At 40.7% G+C, this 20,925-nt stretch overlaps 1 protein-coding gene across 3 annotated transcripts in view; it reads right to left on the minus strand.

Annotated features, from left to right (window-relative positions):
* The window catches only part of SPAG16 (sperm associated antigen 16), a 423,563-nt gene that overhangs the window by 46,936 nt on the left and 355,702 nt on the right, over positions 1 to 20,925 (minus strand). The window contains exon 16 of one of the 3 annotated variants that reach the window (XM_075512047.1): positions 4,588 to 4,669. The exons of the other annotated variants lie outside the window; for them this stretch is intronic. Within the exon in view, the coding sequence (XP_075368162.1) occupies positions 4,611 to 4,669 (59 nt within the window). The 3' untranslated portion in view covers positions 4,588 to 4,610. Of the gene's footprint in view, positions 1 to 4,587; positions 4,670 to 20,925 lie in introns of those variants that run through there. 3 annotated transcript variants of the gene reach the window in all.

Genomic DNA, 20,925 nt, shown 5'->3' on the forward strand with positions numbered 1-20,925 from the left:
GCTCAAAAAATCATGAACCAGATCTTCAGCCGTTATACAACAGTAGACACGCTTTAGAGTTACACAAATGTCAACCCTCCAGCAAGGAAAATGCACAGAAAAATAGGGCCCAACTTTTCAGTGTGAGAAAATTAACATCTCAAAGTCAAGTGACCTCAGCTGAGGTTCTGGTTTATTGGTTTAAATGTCTTTTTCACCTTGAAAGATCAAGTCTGTATGTACCTGATTTCTTCAGTATCAGCTACAGCATCCCTTGAGTTCTATGTCTTTAATCCTGCAAAGCAGAGGTGACAGCACATTTGCCACTTGTTTCTAGAAGTTAGATGAGCTCCCTGGTTAACTGGTGAACTCTAGAGCTCCTAAATCAAGATGAAGTGTTCATATCAACAATTGGTTTTAATGAATCTGCCTCTTAGTAAACTCCAGCTAAGCTTAATATTCATTTTATTTTACTGAATTTCTTTGCTTCCCTCTGAGAATTTGTATGTGTGTCTACTTCACTAAAAGCTCTACATATTACATTTTTATTTGTTAATGTTAATTTGCTTAAACAAAAGGACAGTGTTTGCTTAAACAAAAAGGACAGGATTGGAATGATCACAGATGTGAACACAGTCTACTCAAATATCTTCATCCTCTGTGCCACAATGATATTTGTGCACTTAAAGCATTTTCCTCATTAAACACAAAGTGTTGGAGCAATATAAAATGCTGCCAACATTCTTCTAATGCATCGTTGGTTTGGAATAAAGCTTTTTATTCCATTTGAGCTCAAGTGGCTAGGTTGCATGTGAATAATTAAAAAAGTACCAACAAAACGAATTTACCTATGTTTGCCGGGAAAAAAATATGCTGCAATTTAGTAGGCAAAGAAACATCACCATCCAAACTCAAGGAGACTCCAAGGTAGTAACTGGATCACAACAATATCAAATCATATCTGATAACATATTGTCCTGTTTGGGATATTTCCCATCTGCATCTACGAACACGTAGCGGCACTGACTGCCAGTATCTTTACCCAGCATCCTGAGGCTGCCACAGGCTCACCTCATCACCTTTTGTTTTCATCCGTTCTGCAAACATGTGATCCCATCAGCCCGAAGTAAAGCTTGCTCCCTCCATTAGAAAGAGTGTTTCTCTGACCAATTGTTGTTACACAATATATCAAGATGAAAGGCAGAAAGCCAGCCTCGGTCCTTCATCTCTCTCTCAAAAGCTGGTATGTCCTCTCTACCTTTCTGGAACTAAATTTAAGTTCTTAAAATAGCTAAGTAACGTCTCCTGTGTAACAAGGGAAAAACTCTTAAGTTCTTACGCAATATGAACAATATCCAGTAATCCAGAGGCAGAGCAAATAACCTAGGACTTCTAATGTAAGAATCCGAAGAGCTTTTCAGAATTCATTTTGGTGAAAAAAATGTTGTTTGTCATCTAAGAAAGGCCACATTGTTTGAGTTCTTATGGTCAGCACATATGAAAAGCAGTGCGAAGTCCATGGAAACCAGAAGTTCAGGAGTATTCCTGCCAGAAATACCTGTTTGTATTGATCCATTAGATACACAAGCGTGGGCATCCCTGAGCCCCGAGCACCGTGACCAGTCGCACTCAGTTCAAACCCATACCTTTCACAGGTTTCTCTTTACTGAGAAACACATTGAGCTAAAGATAGGAAAGAAATGAAGATATAAACTCAGAATGATAATATGGAAAAATAATCAATATTCTCTGTACCAGGCAGTCACACTAAATGCAGATGATATGCACTGTATGATCCCATTTACTGACTGTGAACTGCTTGAAGGCACGGTGAATTCACTCCTCTGAATGGTCAGACATGGATTATTGTTATTGCCGCTTATTTTATGGCACACAAATAGTGAGCTAAGCACTTCAGAGAAGTGGAAAGATACAGTCCCCTTATCCCAGTAGCTATGTTAATTCATGGACTGAAACCCAGGGCTTAGGAACTCTCCTTACTCTCCTGCACATTGACCAAGCCCAGCTTTCACAATTTCTAAGGCACTCAAACTAGAGAACTGAAGGGGAATATGAAAGAATAATTCAGGTTGTTACAGCGTGAAGGCCTAAGGCAATTAATGCTTCAATCGACAGACAAAGTACTGCATGCATTTCCCTAACAACCTGAGATATGCTAATTTAGGAAAGAAAAAAAACCCCAAACACAATGACTTCTAAAATTTGAAGCCGAGAAGTTCAGGCACAAAAATATTAAAACTTTTGAAACGCACATTTATATGCAGGCATGGCAAGATGTTTGTCTCCTTCATTTGCATACACACGTCTAGTAGAGATGGACACAGCCTACCAACTTAGATCTGGTTCTAACACGCGCCTCACCTTTCCTAAATCGGATTTCTCCAGAGAAGCAGAGGTGCACAATAATTTCCTTCACAATAAGCACAATATGCACAATAATTGCACTTCAGAGGCCAAATCATAGCTCCGACGAGAGTGGCTCCTTGATTGTAGCAAGAGTTGCATGTAGCTATAGACGAAACCTTTTATCACTTTCCACAGAGGATTTAACTTCATGTTCAGGAGATCTTCCTGGAGAATAGCAGGAAGCCATCTGGGATACCTCACATTCACCTGCCACTTTTACTAGCTTTAACTAACTACCTAAACATTTCTTACGTCAGCAAGTATGTCTGAGTAAACGTGCTTTTTTTTTTCCCCCCAGAAGTAAATCTAGTTATTGTCTATATATAAAATCTATATATTATATATATAATAAATATATTAATAATTTATATTAATTATAAATCTATTACTATTGTCTAGTAATAGATTTACTAGTTTTACTAATCTAGTAAATCTATTATTCCCCAGAAGTAAATCTAGAATCACTATCCAGTGATTCTGGAAGGACTTCCCAGATCTGCGACTGGTTGACAGTCAAACAATAGCTATACATTTCACATCTCCTCTGGGAAAGAATATACTGGTAGACTATTAAGCTAATTGAAGTTATGTCTGTAGTTATCTATGAATGCTCGATACCAGCATCTGCTCCCGCTAGCTCCAAAGCTGCACATAGCATCAGGCTCACTTGCACAGTGTTTGCACAAAGCATAGGTTGTTAGTGCTGGTAGAGCAATGTCACAACACCTAGATGAGATACTCATATTTCCAGATTTATTGTGCAGCACGTACATACCTGCAAGGCTGCTACATGGGAACAGCGTTCAGAGTCACAACGCTGAGCGTATCACCTTTAAAGAAAGTCTTTTTTTCATTTGTTCTGCGGACACACCCTTCATAATGCCAAGGGAGAACTTATGAAGGACTCTACAATGCTGCTCCAGTAAATGATGTATGATCCAGACCCAGTAACTTCTCTGCTCAGTGGCAGTGGTGGGGCAACTGTCCAACTGAACACAGAAAAAAGCAAAACATGACATGCACGTTCAACGCATGTCAGTGAAAAGAAGAAAATGTGACACTTCTGATGGAGTTTTGATATTGCAGACAGCTTGTACTATGCCACGATTTAGCTGTGACAGAGCAGACAGAGGGTTGGCTTGACTAGCCTGATTTTGCATGTGTCCTCTGTAACAACACAGCAGCTTATCAGCTTTTCACACAAACATCTTTGTTCCTCCTTCCTTGCAGTCTGTACGGGCGGCACAGCCTTCCTCAATTACTTTGTTAACCACCACATTGCCTTTCTCATGCTTCTTTTAGACCTACCTATTTCAAAATGACTATAAGAAAACAATTAATAGTAACATTTACAATATCAGGAAAAAACCCGATATATTTGCATGATGTTTTTTCCATATAGACAGAAGTTAAACAGCTGCTTTTCTGAAGAAGTAGCAGCAACAGAACAGGATTTAATTTACTCGGAGTCTAGAGCTACCTGCAATACCCACAAAACACAGACCCACCAGCAGAGAAATCATTTAAGGCATCTCGAAGAAGCATAAAACATAACACACTAACAACAATATCCTGAACATATGGCTTTCTTGAGTTTCATTCCTGTGAACAGGTTATAGATGACTTTTCAAAATTAAAAGCAATAACAGAGCTTCTCAATAAATCACAATACAGAAGTCGCTGGTAAACACATTACGGCAAAGATCTATCCTGATTCCAGCAAAATAACTTCTTCTAGTAATTCTTCCGCTGAGCCTCTCTCTTATGGATGTATATATATTACCTCTTACTATACTATATCCCAGTGGTATATATTAGATTGTACTTCTTCCACTCCCATACTTCATATGTCACTTGTATATGCTTATATAAAGTCTCGGGGCTTATGTAAGTTCTTGGGAGAAAAACACCATGTCTACATGGATGAAGATAACACCAGCCCAACGCCATGCCAATTACGATTACAGCCTGGAGGCGTTGCTGTAGCATGTAAACACCAACTGACCAGCTGTGTGGGTGTACCTGGAGGAGGGACGCAGCAATTCACAGCTGCTTTGCTGCCCCTTGGAAGAGGTCTTCAGCTCTTATATCGCACTCTGCCCGCTGTTCTGCTCTAACCTCTGCTGGATCCGAATTGGCACACAGCTAGGCTGGAAATTAAAACTTCAGCTCTCTTGTTGGATCCCCTCTGAGTCAATATGAATTCAAGATTTGGATTTCTTAAACTCTGCTATTCTTCCTGAAAAGTTGCTTGACAGTGGCCCTAAGAAGAAAAACGTATTTTCCACCATGCAGCGCCACATTTCTCTTTATATTAATCACTTCTTGGTCTTAATAATACAGAAGTTAGCACATCCGTACAAACCCATAAAGAATAGCACTGTAGTGTCAGAACGCCTGACAACTGCCACAACTTTGGCACTGATGTTACTCAGATGATGAAAGGCATGTCCGGTGGCAACGCCTGAAAGGTTCAATATATTGTATTTCCACAAATTCTGCAGACTTTGTGAAAAGCCCGCTGTCCGCCGTGTAACCAGAACTCCTGTTAAATCTCATAGATTCTTCTGGTTCCTCCCTTTCAGGAACTGCAATTTTCAGAAGCTGTCACATGTGTTTCAACATTTAGCAGAGAATAAACTAGCCTGAATGCTGCTTTTGCTATTTTAATTAAGCTCTAGCTTCCACCTACTTACATTTTCTTTAAAAATGCATAAAATTATGAATTAAATATACGCATCATTACTCATCAAATTGTTTATCTCTGTACTAATTTTATATATATACACAGATTAAATATTCATGTGCTCCTTCTCCCTTTCAGAGCATAGTAACTCCTAGTTCCTTATTCTCCCACATTGGTGTTTCCAGTTGCATTGTATAAGTTGAAGATCATTTAGGTAAAAGCATGCTTAGGGATTTCTGCCTAAGAATTCCAAATTAAGTGGGTTTTTTTTCCCTATATTAGTAGTGGAGAGCTGTCCATATGCTTACATTAAGCCTGACAGATCTTCGATTACCCCTTAGCTTGTACTTATGCAGCTATAATGCAGTTTAGATACGTTCCATAGTTGTTAATGGCTCAACACACTGAGACCTTGAAGAATAACAGCCAAGGTTATTTAGTAATGTAACGCAATAAAATAAAATAGACTTCACCATGTATGCAAAAGTAATAAATGCTTTGCTGATTTTAAGGCATATGTTTCTTTAAAGTTCTCAGAACATAAATGATTTAACTGCTACACACACGCACAAACACAAAATCACAAGCCAAATTTACTGCAAACTTTGCAAGCTGCAATAAATAGGTAAAGACATAAATTGCTGGCAATTAGGAATTTACTGAAGAGGGTAGTTAGGGGAATTGCGCTGATTCAGAGAGACAAAATGCAAATGTATCGTGCTTATATGTACTGCATATAAGCAGTACAGGGGCCACTGCACCTGTGCCCTAGCTAAAGCACTACATCAGCAAGCTCCATCCACCACGCAGACCCCGAGGATGCAAATCACAGTGCAGCACTGAAATCCTAGAGATACAGTGTTTCCACTGATGTGAACCAGAGCTGCGTGTGTTTGGCACCTAAGACCACACCAACAGCAGTACGCTGTATTTATAAAACAAAAACATGCAAGCAAGCACTGATTGCCACCGACACTGCTTCCAGTTACAGACTTGAGACGTTCTGAAGCTGGTAATGGCAGCAAGAGTCTGGAAGTCCTTCTCTCAGTGTCTTTCTGCCTCCACACGTCCTGCTTTTCCATCACACTGAAGGGCGACAGTTGTTACCGTAAGAAATCACTAGCACTGTAAGAAGTGCCTGGCTATAGCCGAATTATCATTAGCAGAAGCGCTATTTCAGTTCCTGGAGATTACACGGCTGAGTGAGGCCATTCATGGATGAGCATGGATCAAAATGTCCCCACTGCCTGTGGGTTAGCAAGCCTCCATGTACTGAGTTACCTCTCTACCAATGTATTCAGCTTGCAACGAATCGTTGTGGAGTAGTCTAAACTGCGGAAAAACGGTTGGGGGTTAGGTGAAAGACCTCTCCCAGGAACGCTCAGCATGGCAATGCCACTTCTATAGGGGCTCTGGCAGCAAGCTGAAACAGAAGGGTGATGACTTATAAGCCAAAGGAAATAGAGGTGGGAAGGAGCACGCTTGAACTTCTACAGTGCCCAACACACAGGAATCATGCCCAGACTCAGCGAAGCCAACACACAACTGAAACAGACCACTGTGGCGGTCACAGAACCTCGGCAGGCAGGAATGCCCCCCCTTTCCCTGTCCCTTTGGCAGTCCTGGCCCCAGGACAGGCATAACCCAAATCCCCAAACTGCTACACAGGTGACAGATAAAATTCCTTCCAAAAGTTGATCTTAAGTAAAATCTATGCCATGAAAAGTCTTTTTCTTTCCGTTCCAAGTGCACGGTTTGATAACCCAGGACTGCACTTAGCATCCGGTTGCTGGTGTTCATGATGGCTCGAGTCTCTGCTCTGGTGCATGCAAGGTCCTCTGCCCTCAGATCAAGTCGGGTACGGCATCCAGCGAAGGCAGCCGTTGGCAGGAGTCACATTCGGATTTAGTTTATAGCTAAAATAAGCTGTAACACAAGCCAGGCACGAGGGAAATCCATTCAATGAGCAGCTTGAACAAATCTATGTTCAATTAATGTAGCTTTTCAAACACTGTGACAATGTTTGTGCTCTAAGAAGATGGTTAAGACATTGCTGCCACCAATCATTACGGCAGCTCTCCTTCCTCTCGGGAAGCGGTGTCAGTCCAGGAAGGGAGCACAATTAGCAGTAACAAGAGAGTGTGTGGGGGAGTGCAGGATGAAAGGCAAGACTGAAATTACTATTGAGGCATTCCTTGGGAGAAAAGGAATTTATGAAGAGAGGATGAGGACAGGGAGGTGAAAGAGAAAAAGAAGGAAAGAGGAAAACTTCCGAGACAAGAACAGGCGGAGAGGGGAAAAGAAAGGGGAGAAAATCTGGAGGAAAATCAAACACAACAAGGAGCTTGAAGAAGAAAAAACATTATTCTGCGATCCATGGTATTAATGTTGTCTAATTTGGGGTAGGTTTGTATCTTCTGTTGCCTTGCCCTGCCCTCCTTGCCACAATTGCTCCGTTCAGCCCATCCATTCCATTTCATCGGCACGGACAAGAAATAGCACCGAGCTACAGAACGGACATTACTGGACAGCCTTTTTCTGCCAGATATAATGTATAAGGGCTGAACTGTGCTGCATATTCCTCCATCCACCACTCATGCTCTCTGTCCTCTCCCCAATCACTCGTTTTCATGAAGCCTTAGGGAGTTTGCCATCTCGTACCGTGCTGCCCCTCCTTCTGGTTTAGCTGCAATTAGCAAACAGGTTCCAAGTTATTAAAGGAGGATTGACAAACACACGGAGGGCCTGACAGATGGACCAATTATATAAGCCTTATTTCCTTAGGCGTCCAGGCTGAAAAGAGGACAAACCGTGAGGAACACGAATCACGCTGAGAGTAAAGAGAAAGTGCGTGGGTAGGTGGCTGAAGGGGTGGGGGAGCCAGGGAATACAAGACAAAAGAGATTGCTGCAAGGGAGGTGAAGGGGAAGGGAATGAGCAACAGAAGGTGGTGATGTTACTGGAAGGGGTCTGGAGTTACGTGTCAGAAAAGGCAGCTGGTTTGGAAAGGAGAGAGCGTTACCTGGAGCTGTAAGATGCTCTGTAATGGCAGGAGCGCGCTGGGAGAAAGAGTGTGCTGGGAACATGGTCCAGGAAGTAATAAAGGGAGCGCAAAAAGTTAGGGGATGAGGTAAAGGACAGGGAAGCTGTGAATAAGTCTTGAAGTCTTCAAGGGATGAAGGCAAAATGAAGAACAGAATAGAAGAGATCTCTCGTTTATGCAAAGTGAGGTTCACCGAATTCGATGTTGCTATGGTGATTTACACCACCTGAGGACTCAGGTTCAACTGTTTAAGGCAATGCATAGAATTATTCTTTTTATTTTCCCAAATAAGTACTTGCAGCCTCTTGCTTATATATAAGGTGTTTCATAATTCAGAATTCTGCCGCGGTTTGACAGATGATTGATGTACTCACATTACCAAAGCTAGTAGCAGTCTTAACTGGAAAGGCGCAATTAAGAAGTATGTTATGAAACAAATGCCCTTTACAACTTAAATGGTATCTGAAGAACTGTGTTTTATTTAACAGATATGTACAAAAGAGAAAAGAAGCGAAATTCAGTCTTTAGAAGATTGATTTCGTTTAAAAAGTAAAGAAAGGACAATAACAAAGGATAGCGCTTCAAGGGTGATATAGAGAAAGCTGCATTATCCTGCGTAGACAGCAGGGATCCAAGAATCCAGTTCAGCATTACTACAAACTTCTGCTACAACTTTTGGCGAGTTATTTAAATCCCTATGCTTCTGTTTCTCAACCTGAATAACTGCTGGAACTAAACTTCCCCTAAGGATGTATTTTGAGACTTCAGTAATAATTCCCAAGTGCTTTGAAAAGTGCTACGTCATGTAAGTGAAGAATGTCATTATTAAAATTGTGCTTCAGAAATCGTCACTAACAAGGAGTTGTTCTGTAGCTAAAACTGTGCCAAAACCATTATTATTAGCGTGCAAATCACAAAGCTCCCATCGACACACAGGAGAGGCGCAGACGAGAGCTGTGCCTGTACGGCAAGGGTAGGATACGTACACCCAGCCTCACTGCGTGTTGTGATGCTCAGCTGCTACTACCAGTTAACCTACAGCAGTGCAAAGCTCGCTGCACACCCATGCGCACAGTCCCTTTTCGTCTGCAGACATCCGACCAGCAGTACCTCAACTAATAGTAAAAATGTTAAAATTATTATCTGCTGGCAGATGCTGCGGTCTCAGCTGCAGCGTAGGGGTAGCGTAGCAAACACAAGTCATGGCTGGGGTTAGCCGGAGAGGGATAAATCGCCGGAAAGGGGTAGTATGGCCATGTTGAGGTGTCGCAGGCTTGATTCCTGTTCTGGGGTCTGGCAGTCAGTGTTATTCTGTTTTTAGAAGATGAATTTGTATCTGTTCAGGGTTGTAGGACACCTTTCTTTGCAGGGATGGTGGTTTGGTACAGTAACTGGCTTCATATTGAAAAATCGTATTTCGAGATGCATTTTAGAAAGAAGCCTGATGCAATAGACTATAGGGAGGGTGCTTTATTTAGGAACAACAAGGAGTGTATGTAAGCTTTAACAGAAACATTAATTACGTGAAAAGCAGGCCTGTCTCCATCTCACTTTGCACAGAAAGTTAATAAGCTAAGGCTATTAGAAAAGGTGCTAAACATTTTCTTAGAGAACACTCTTTTTCCTGTAAACTCTTTAATCCACTGAAATTTTAGGAGAGCTGCTTGTGATTTGGAACTGCTCTACATAAGTTGTTATTTCTCTCTAACATGCTTGTCTCGCACGCGGGATAAATGTTCATATAACCTGATATCATTTTTATGTAAACACTGAGATGACTGATTGTGGAATACAACAAGGTTACTTGATGCTATGACTGCCTGCTAATGTGAAAAGCTTGTTAGCTGTTTAGTTGTCTGGCAATGCTTAACCAGCTTTGTCTACGAATTCAGACGGAAAAATTATCACCTTTCTAAAAAAAATTTCAGAAGAAGAGGCAATGCCTTCTGCAATAGATATGTAATTATCCTCTTTCAAGATTTCATTCAAAAAAACAGTATTTTGAAGCATCTAAGGTATGTTATACAAAGGTAAGCCTTTGAACTTATTTCAACCTCTTTTAAACTTCTTTTAAATGTCAACTTCTTTTATACCCAGGTAGGTCAAAAAGAGTATTTTGAAAATAAGAATAAAAAGAAGACTTAACATCCTACCTCTGGTCTGCGACTTTCATGCAACAAGAACAGATGCAAATAAAGCTATGTTATATTTGTAGTGCACGGATTATGCATGCATGACCTGAAAAGCTTACCAAGACACGTGACAATGCTGAGCCAACTGGAGGGTAAAAGCTAATTTTGAATCCAGACGTACTTGAAAAATAAAAGTTTTTCCACCTTCTACGAAATGGTGAGGAAAAAGGTGTTACGAACGTTCTTCAAAGTGAATGTTGAAATTGTTCACTCAGCACTTTTTCTGCAATACAGTATGTGCCTAACCTTTATAGCTGGGATGCCTCCCGAGGGAGATGCATCTCTCCAGCTGAGAACCAACGGCTTACACCACATATTCCTGCAGACGGAAAATAGTTATATCCTTGATTTACCTGTTCCAGGACAGCACCTTACACAGCTTTTTGGAGAAAATGACAAATATTTGCCCTTTGTTCAAAAATTTTATCTAAGTTTACTCCAGTTGGCCACAACAGAAGTACATAAACTGCTTCATTTAACTGTGATGCATCAAACACAAAGCCAGGATTCAAAGCCAGTTTTGTGTTGATTTGCAAACTACTTATTGATCTGTGATATATACAGAGATGGGACACTGCGCTGGAACTCATTGCTAGTGTTGGGGTACTTTACTCCCCTTCAAGAACAAACCTACTGACTAAGGTGAAGCATAAACTAAAGAGGAGATACAGAAGGGACTGTAAACAAAGTGACTGGAATTAGATTGCAGTTTTACTCTAAATACTTCCTGTCTTAAATAAAACAGCAGCCATTCCTCATCACTGCTTGGTTTTTGGCGGTGACATCCCTTACAAAGTTGCAAAGAAGATCAACCACTTCTGCACCAACAGAAAGAACCCGAATCCTCTATTTGCTCATGTAGAGCCAGGTCTTGAGGCTTAGTCTGAAAAAACAAAAGCAATACTTCCTGCTGTTTTCAGGGTGTATTTTAGATAAAATATGTCAATATTCGACAACTCAGAACAGCTCCTCTTGCCTCACCCCAGGCCACAAGAGTCACCGATGAGACTCTGCCCCAGTCTTAATGCTGGCTGGGCTCTGCGCCCACCGCGCCGCTCCAGGCAGTCGCTCTCTGCCTCCCTTTGCACCTCTTCAACTGCGCCTCATCTCCACTTACGCTGTACCTTCCTGCCTGCCTCAGCTGCTCCTCATTAGCCTTTTCATGCACTGCATAGCACACTGGGACATCGGCATTGGTTGGGGCTCTTAATTGCCTCTCTAATATTTAATAATACCAGAATACTACTAATGAAGGTGCATAAATATTTAGCAGGTTCGCACAAACGCTCTCCCACAGTCCCCCTTCGTAGCATCTTTCAGGATTTGATAGCACACCTTTAAAGCAGGAAGTTACGTTTAAAAAAAAAAAAAAAAAGCATTGGTTGTGTTCTGGAAAAATAAGGCATACGAAAGTCACTGCAATCAATCTGAATTTCTTTCTGTTAAAAACTAACCCTGTGCTACAGCTTTGTTTTGTTATTTTTGTCAGATCCCCAGATTCATCTTGTAATAATGTGCTCTCTCCCCAGAGACCTAGCCAGTGCCTTTCATCAGCAACAGCCTTCCAGAAGTTCCACTTAGCTCACAAAGCAAAAACAATGTTTGGCATAATATTTCAAAAAGGTCATACTGCGCTTCCTAACTTAATGGCCATTTATACTGCTTTACAACATTTAAATTCACACTCTGCTATCAAGTGGAGCCATGCCATCTAAAAATAAATGCTTAAAAGCTAAATAAAAAAAAATGTCCTAGATACCTGGGTTTGGAAACATTTTCTGCTTATCTGAAGACAAATTCTGATGCCCTTCTTCACAAGTCCTTTAACTCAAGGGTAGGTCCACTGAAAATAGCAGGATAGATGCTGAGGCTGTTACTCCCAGGTATTAGATAGTGCCATAGGTTCCAGAATACCCATAATCTACCTCATATGACCTCCAGCAAAGCATCCAAGTACCTTGAGTTTGGTATTTATTTTCACAACTCACCTTTGAAAGAAGGAAAAGGTATTAATGCCAGAGGACACTGATGCACAGAGAAATTCAAAGCACGTGTATGCCATGCGCAACAGTCACAGACCTGCTCTACGCATACATGAACCAGTGCCAACCCACAAGTCTGGAAACCACACCAGCCTGACGCTGAGCCAAACCTGGCGTCCTGCTCATAAGCATGGCCTATGAATTTTAGCTCAGCACTCCACTCCCCCCCTTACCTGGCCCCTGGCTCCCATCTGATTTCTGATTAGCTAAAAGGAATTTCACTACAGCTGACAGTGCCATCTCAGAACGCGGCTGCTGAAAAGTCAGAAAAGCAGCATTTGCCCATAGGTAACCACTAAAACTAAAAAGCTGATAGTAACTCTTCTTTTGCTGAAATGGAAAAGTTTAAACCTAAACTATTGTTTCTTTGAGGCAGTACAACCTGATTAACCAGCACAACAAAGCTTCACCAGGATTTAAAGCAAGCACAGCTTGAAAATACAGCCACTATCATTAAAGTAAATTATCCTTTACCATTCTTACCCGCATCCATAGATAAAGAAGTATTCTATCAATTCATTAATTTAGATACAAAATCAGCTGAAGGGCACAGGGTATTTCTTTGTGCCTTGAGTTATTACTTATTTCTACTTGAGCCACTGCATCCGTACTCTTTTTACCCACGCAAGTGAAGTAGCTCCACATGGAGTCCACTTACATACAAGCTCTAAAGCCACCAAATTGAGACAGCTGGTGTCCCGCAGGTACAGATACATGGGGCACAAACAGTTAAAAACGTTGACATTTCCCACATCACAGTGTTTACCTTACCTGTAGTATTTGCAGCGATTCCCTATGCTCGGAGGGCGAATCGCTGCAAATGCCACTGACCCAATTTTTGCTTCCTAATTTGGACTTGCTCGTACATATTTCATTTTATTGTCTTTCAAGCTACACCAAATCTTTGAAAATTGCAATGTGCCAAAATTGTAGGCAATCCACACTGACACTTTCACACGTCTGGGAATCCTCCCTCATTCATTTGTTCCCACTTATTCGAACCACAGGTTTTCACTTACTTGCATATGAAGATAAAGCAATCCAAGCATTTCAAATATGCACATTCAACATTATGTTTTCCGATTAAAAAAAACCCTATTCTATGAAGAACTACTATATCAAGCTATGAATTGGTACATCAATATCATGGTAGATCAGAAAAAGGTACCCAAAATGAAAAGCATAATTTTGCTCTTTTTACATTATTTTTCAAGTAGCTATGCTATGTAATTCTCTGTTATTTTAAAAATCTCCATTTCCTACCAAAAGATGATAAAGGCCAGATGAATCCCAAAAGGTTATTGTGAGTCCATATTGCAATTAGTAATGTCCAAATTTACTATGCTGTGCAGTTACTTCTGCATTCCTGATTTCCTGTGAAGCCTAAATTTTGCTTATGCTGATATCACGATGGATTATGTACATCGCATCTTAAATTTAACGCATGTTTTACACTAATTTCAAGTCTCCACAATTTTTCCTTGAGCATAATTATGGAATGGTGATTAAGGCGTGTATACAAAAGGCTATGAGAACATTTATCCTAAATCCAGATGCCACAAAAGCCATGTGTAATTTTTCAAATGGGGGTGGACTCATCAACGTTCGACAGATCTCAGGCAGCTCTATTCAGCGTTTTCCCCTTAGCATCACTATTCAGACTTCCTTAATTTCTGTCTCTTTGGTCTCTCCTCAAAATATAGTCTGAATTTAATGATAGCCAAATATGCTGGGGGGCTTTTCATTGACTTCCAAGGACTTTAGGTGAAAAAATCAGTACGTACTTCCATAGCTCTCACAGGCAGTGGCTCTTTCCTCACACTACATCAAGAGCCGCTCCATTCACTTGATCCGCATAGCACTGGGATGGAAGACAAAACTGGAACTATTTTTGCTTCCCCTAGACAACAGCGGTAGAAAAAACCCCTCAAATTTCTCCAATAGTTGCTACATCTAGATAGAAAAGTGACAGCAGTCGTCTACAACATTGCATCCTACAGATCTAATACTCTGCAGACCTGCTGTCCTGTTCTGAGTAGGATGGGAGGTGGGCAAGGATGAAAGGAACATTTTCCTTTCCATTTGTAAAGATTCTGGAAATGATATAGCTAGTGTCCTGCCTGCCCTAAAATGAGGAAAAGCCACGCAATCATGAGACAAGCGGATGGAGTAACAAGCAGAAAGTCTGGCAACAAGAGAATCTCTGCGCCTCGGGTTCACAGAGCTCACACCAGCCTGCAGAGAACGTCTGACTAACAGGACCCCAAAGAACTGCCTGGGCCCCGCGCAGCAGCTGCCACAGCTTAACATCAGGACGCGGTTCGGTATCAAAAATCTAACAGGGGCTTTTAATGCTAAAGATGTTATTTTGTAACAGCTGTTTATATCCCCATACAACCTCACCACTGGCTGTGCAGTGACTTGGTGATATTCCGCAAGCGTGGAAAACATGAACTGTCTGCCATGAGATGGAACAAACAAATATTTTCAAATAAAATAACCTTTCCCCTGCTACAAACAGAGACAAATACTGCAATATTCCCAAGTTAGTTGCACAAGTCAGGAAAGTAACAGTTGTGATAAATTATTTCATCTTAGAAACTTTCTTCCTTTGGGCACAAACTACTTTCAGTATTTACAATTTAAATAACTAAATGATATTCTTCCATGAACAGAGAGAATAAACTAGAAATCAGATGCATGGTCATCCCCCATCACATTTTTGTGGGTCTATAATGAAACATTTGAGAAACCGTAGATGCTGCCTCTGATCATGATTGTTCTGTTCATTAGTAACACTTCCACAAGTAAACTTACAGCCACAGTGCCAATTAAAGCTACTTAGTGGTGTTTGGAAGTTAATTAATAGTAAATTAAAGTTCTGAATTTCATGCAAATTTTTCATCCATACATTAAATTTGTCTCACAGCTGGCATTTCAGAAGAATTTTTTGTCAAATTATTTTCATCTAACAAAGGCAGCAACTAAAATGGCCTTTGTGCTTCATTTCTGGGTGTCATTGGAAGGCATCCTTCAGGATATTTTACCAAATATTTTCAAGGAATGCTTTCTCCCTCTTCCTATTTGTAGTAGCTGTCTATGTTGCACTAGCATTAATAGAAATTCCATCAAAACTGGAACAAGAAATCCTTCAGGCTCCTAATTGACTTCACCCTTGTCTACTCACACTCACAGGACAGTGTCACTCCTTTCCAGTTAGCAGGCTACCAGATGTGTTAAAAGGAAACAAAATGAGATTATCTACTCATCAGATAAGTAGGTATATCTAAGATAGATTGTTTGTCACATTAAAATATTTATATGGTAAAAATGAATTAAAACTGACATGCAAGAGTAGAAACAAGTTGAAGAACAGCTCAGGAAGAAAGAAAAAAGGGTCATAATTATTCGTCAGGCTTTCATGCTAATTAACTGATGGACCATTTGTTCCATAAGCTTTCTATCACCATATTTTTCACAGAGAATTAGCTAGTTCTTTCTTCAGTTTGCTTCTACATATGCTATGGGCTATGTAATATGTCACAGGTTCAGACTGGGGTTGAGGTTCCACCCTGGCCAGGGGTCACTGAGACATCTCACGAAGGAGCGCATGGTGAATTCCCTTTGCAAGAGGAAATACTGCAGCAGGCCCAAGCTAAACATCCTGCTCCCTGAGACAGCTTTCCTTTGCCCAAGAAAAGCAAGGATCATGCAGGAACTGTTTGCTGGAAAACAGGGAGAATCCAAAGTCGGGGGCCTGGTGAAACTATAGTGAATGGTGACAGGTACTTTCTTGACTTCATGCTGTATTGCACACCGGGCTACAGACCCAAATCATAATGATGGCAAACCAGCCTAATTAGCTTGCTTAGCCCTGGGACTTCCTCAAGGTCAGGGCCAAATTCTATATCGTTAATTTTTCTGTGTCAACAACACACAAGGAAGGAGGACTGCAAGCATCCAGATTAAACTGATACAGCCGTAGTGACTCTATTTGCATTAGCTGTCTTCTGCATCTTGACCGGATCAAGAGTCAACAGCACAAATCTACCTTACTGAATCTCTGGGGCCACTAACTTCAGTAGAGTTGAAAGAGACGTGAAACCTCCAATGACCACAACATCTGCTTCAAGATTGCAAATTGCCTGTTCAGGAGCCCATCATGATTTCAGAAGTCAGTGGAAAGAACAAGGAGCCACTAGAAATGGAACATAATCGATTCATTTTGATAACAGCTATTTTAAAGTACAGTTGAGGTCAGCTGTAAAATACAACTGTAATTGTACAGCTTAGCCTGTAAAATGACTCTTCGCTAATATAGCTATGCCAGCTTACACTAAGCAATCTGTGCTACGGAGCTTATGGAAACACAATTTGCTTAAAATTCCACTCCGTTTCAACAGGATGACACTCAGAAGGATGTCTGGAGGGAGTGTTAGTTTATACGTAACGCACAGTTCTGAGTCACCAGTCAGCTATGTGATATAATTGTTTATGTAATTCTAATGGTAACCTACTGAATAGAAGCTAAAACCAGACAAGAACCATTAAATTACTAGTTATTCTGAATTAAAATGTGTTTGAAGTGGGTTTGTGATGGCCTTTCTGTATGCTCCACTGCATGTTAGTACGTCAGAAGACATGACAAATAAAGAGATCACAAATCTCTGTAGTTTCTTCCGGTATCACTTTAAAATAATGCTTCATCTGATCTTCTAACTATATTTAAATTAATTAAAACCCATTTATCACTACAAGTTCTCTGAAGTACTTGAGGATTCAAAGCCAGTTTTTCTTGGTCTATCAATATCCTAGTTTTCCGAGTGGGTAGGATGTGACCTATAAATTACCATGATGAATAACTCCATGCGTAAGAACGGGGGTCAGTTTTTCATTACAATTAAAAGGCCCTGATTCTCTGTTGTCAGATTATCAAGGGCTGCTGTAAAGGGAAACAAAGCACTGTCAAAGCAGAGCGATGATATTTTACATCCAGTTTGCCCTGGTGTAAGGAACACGTCATGTTATAGGACGCTGCGTAGGCAGAACCATTACACTCTTTTTCAAGGACAGCAAGTAAATTCTGATTTATTAATGGAGAAGAAATTTCTTGCTGGTTGAAACTTGCTTCCATGAACACACAGGGTCAATGTACCACTTAATTCCTGTATAAATCTTCTGAAGATGGACAAATTTCAAGTAGCACAATGGTGTATCATTTCTGCCAATCTGAGGGAAAGATGGCGTTACTGATAATTCCTTCCCCTGATCCAAGGGTTTTGAAAGTCAGAGAAATGTGAGCAGGCTGTCAAGTTATGGAGACTGCTGGTGAAAGACAGATTTTAGGGTATTTTTTAAAATGCAGCAGTGAAGCCTCCTGGCATTATTGTGCATTTTACACAGACAGAAACTACCAACAGTACAAGATGCAGCTGAAAATCCTTAAAGAAACAGTTGAAGGTAAACTAAAAGCAAGTTCAAAAGCAGCTTGAGCACTCACAGGACGTGACTTTGCAACTTCAGATTATACCTTTTCATGATGGGGACAGCTGCTCCCGATCAAAAACGTGACAGATGCCATGCAGAAACAGTGAAACTGCTTACAAACGAAGTATTGTGCACCAAGCAACTTGCACACAGAACTGAAATACACTCCTCTAAATTATCGTCATGACCATTTGTAAGATGAGAAGGAGAAAAGGAGATAAGGATAAAGGATAAAAGGATAAAGAAGAAAAGCTCAGCTAGAAAAATGATGTTTCTCCATCATTGGGTCACCTCTCTGGTTTGCACACGACCTCAGTCTTAGCCAGCGGGAGGCACTGGATGAAACTCTACGTCACGCCAAGGGGACGCATTAATGCTCAAAGACTGAAAGCTGCTTTTAGGCATAGCAAGGTTCCTGTCTTACTATTCTTGTCAAAGCCAGGAGGCACCTTTGCATCTCCATCCAACCTGCCGCCTCTCCAAACCAGTCAATTCCCAGATGAAAAGGGAACACATCTGACAGGGCTGACATTCTCCATCTAAGACAGTTTTCTGACGAGAAAGGAGGGGGAGGATCGGCAGAGAAATGGCAACATCTTGCCCTAAAAGGAGAGTTGTCACCTACAAAGTGCCTTCCTGAACTCCGTAGGATAAGGAGGGAACCACAGGTGAACCTCTGTGCCTCAGCTCTGCAATCTGTTGTGCCGGTAGGTACTTTGCAAATTTGGTGGTTATTTACTGATTTATAAGTGTCCTTCACAGACGTTTACAAGATCGCATAAAGCAGAACAAAGAAATGCTCCAAGTATCTCATCTCAAGTGAGCAGACAGAGGGAATTTTTAATGTTTGACCTTAAACATATTGAAAGTATAATATGGTTTCATCTGTTTTCTCAAACGAGAGAAACACCTATACCAAGAAACTGCAGAGGACATAAACAGTACATGAAGTGAATTACCTGACCTGAAAAATAAGGCTTTGGGCAAAGATGTGAACGTTAATCAGCACACAAAGATAAGGAAGAGCCAAGGAATGAGGATTTTTCCATAGAAATAATGAAGATTTACCTTTTTATCATGATTTTGTTTTAAAAAGGAGCTAAGGAAGCTGCCTGAATAAAGATGTGAGAAAAACGGGTGGCAGAGAAGTATATTAGATCTGTTACTGTACTCTGAATAGATCATAAATAGGTAACGAGCAAGACAAAAACATAATACATAAATACTGTAAATAATGAAAAATATCACATATAAGATCATATAGAACAGTATCATATGTAACGCAGACTATGACAGAAATCGTAATTAGATATGCGAAGGCAAAATGTGAATCAATTTCTTAATGGTTTAACTCATGCAGCCTGGAACAGTAAATTACTTAGAAGGACCTGATAATGATTTTCTGATGTTCTTCCTGAAACCTCCAGTTGATTCAGTCTAACACCAGACTGAAGAGTGAAACAAAATGTTCAAAACGGTATTGTCAATCACATCCAAGCTTTAGCACCCAGTGTGATTTACACAGGTGTATTCTGCATGCTAATGTGTGAGATACAGATTGACTACCTGCCCACTCTATACCCAGATTGTCTCTGCACACCCAGATCGACTGTCTACGGTCATACAGCATCGCGGTTTCCCCACAGTGTGGGAAAGAATTTGGACAAGGACAGCTCCCACAAGGAATGGAAATGCTATGCCTTACTGGTGGGAACCATGAGCTTTAGGGAGGCTGTTGAGAAGGGGAGATGTGTTCAGACTCTGATTTATTGAAGATGGCTGTAGGTGTCCCTGGAGATCCTGCTTTAAGGTATTTCCCTAAGCCAGCACGGGAGATGCATGCTAACCAGTCTGAAGTACACAGCTTGGCATTTCCAGGAGCTCAGCATACAAACAAAGACAAATGAACAAGTAGCTGCCTTTTTTATCTTTTAAAGAAAAAGGGAACAACCTAGCTCATCGAGGACAGATGTCAGCCTTCTAAGCGCATGAATATCAGCTAGTTCTGCGGATTTCATTGACCTGAAATACAAGTTCTCAGAGTCACAATGTGAATCTTTTGAACCTACATGCTCAATGTTACTACAAAGATGTGTTTTTAAAGAGAGGATTTTATAGTGAGCGGCAAAGCATAGTAATGATTAATACCCTGATTGCCAGCCAGCGCTCTGAACAGCTCTCACTCTGCAGACACTGACATTCTCTTGCCAAAGAAAAAACACAGTGGCATTTCACGTTAAAAAAACAATGTTCACTGAAATAGAAAAAGCACTAGCTGGCACTGAGGGTAACAAATGAGAAGGTCAGCTGAACAGACACAAACAGTACAGAACATATATGCAACATATTCTGTGAAACTGGTATTTCATTTACCCCATGCAGTATTCACTTCAGCAGTATTAATAAAGCTTACATTAGTTTAACAAAAAGAAAAAGGTTCAATTTTCTGAATTTTCATTCAATTTTCTGGTTAAATGCAATTATAACTCTTAATCAGCACCTTTTAGCAGGGTTACTAATGGAAATGCATTAATTAATGCTGGACACTTATCATTTTATTCTGGATTCAAGAGTGACTCTTATTTGCAGTTCTGTTATCCAGAAGGACACCCGTAATGTTCAGAAAACCCAATCAAACCTTCCCAATAGTTTTAGACTATGATTCAGCAAAGGCTCATAGGCTCATATGCTTAAAGTCCTATCAAAATAAAATCTGAAGTAAGCATCTGCCAAATCTTTTTACAGGGATGGAACGGAAAAAAAGTACTCCTACTTTTCCTTTAGCTGATGCATCTAATGATCTGAAATCAGGGAGAGCCACTGCTCTTAGAAGCAGAGGCTTTTAAGCAGAGGGCTTATGGTACTCCAGAAAGGTAAGGCAAGCTCAGACTAGGATATAAGGTAGCTCTAGAGCTCCGCTTAGCTTGCGTGTATTCCTCTGCACCAGGAAGCTCATAGATCAGGCAACAGTGACCTGGCCCTAAAGGGCAAAATCCAAATCGAAATATATAATCAACATCTGGAGCAAAAAAGACTGTGGAGGAGCAAAAACTACACATATGCAAAATT

The sequence above is a fragment of the Mycteria americana genome, chromosome 9 (assembly GCF_035582795.1).
Source record: "Mycteria americana isolate JAX WOST 10 ecotype Jacksonville Zoo and Gardens chromosome 9, USCA_MyAme_1.0, whole genome shotgun sequence".
In the NCBI taxonomy this organism is placed as follows: Eukaryota; Metazoa; Chordata; class Aves; order Ciconiiformes; family Ciconiidae; genus Mycteria; species Mycteria americana.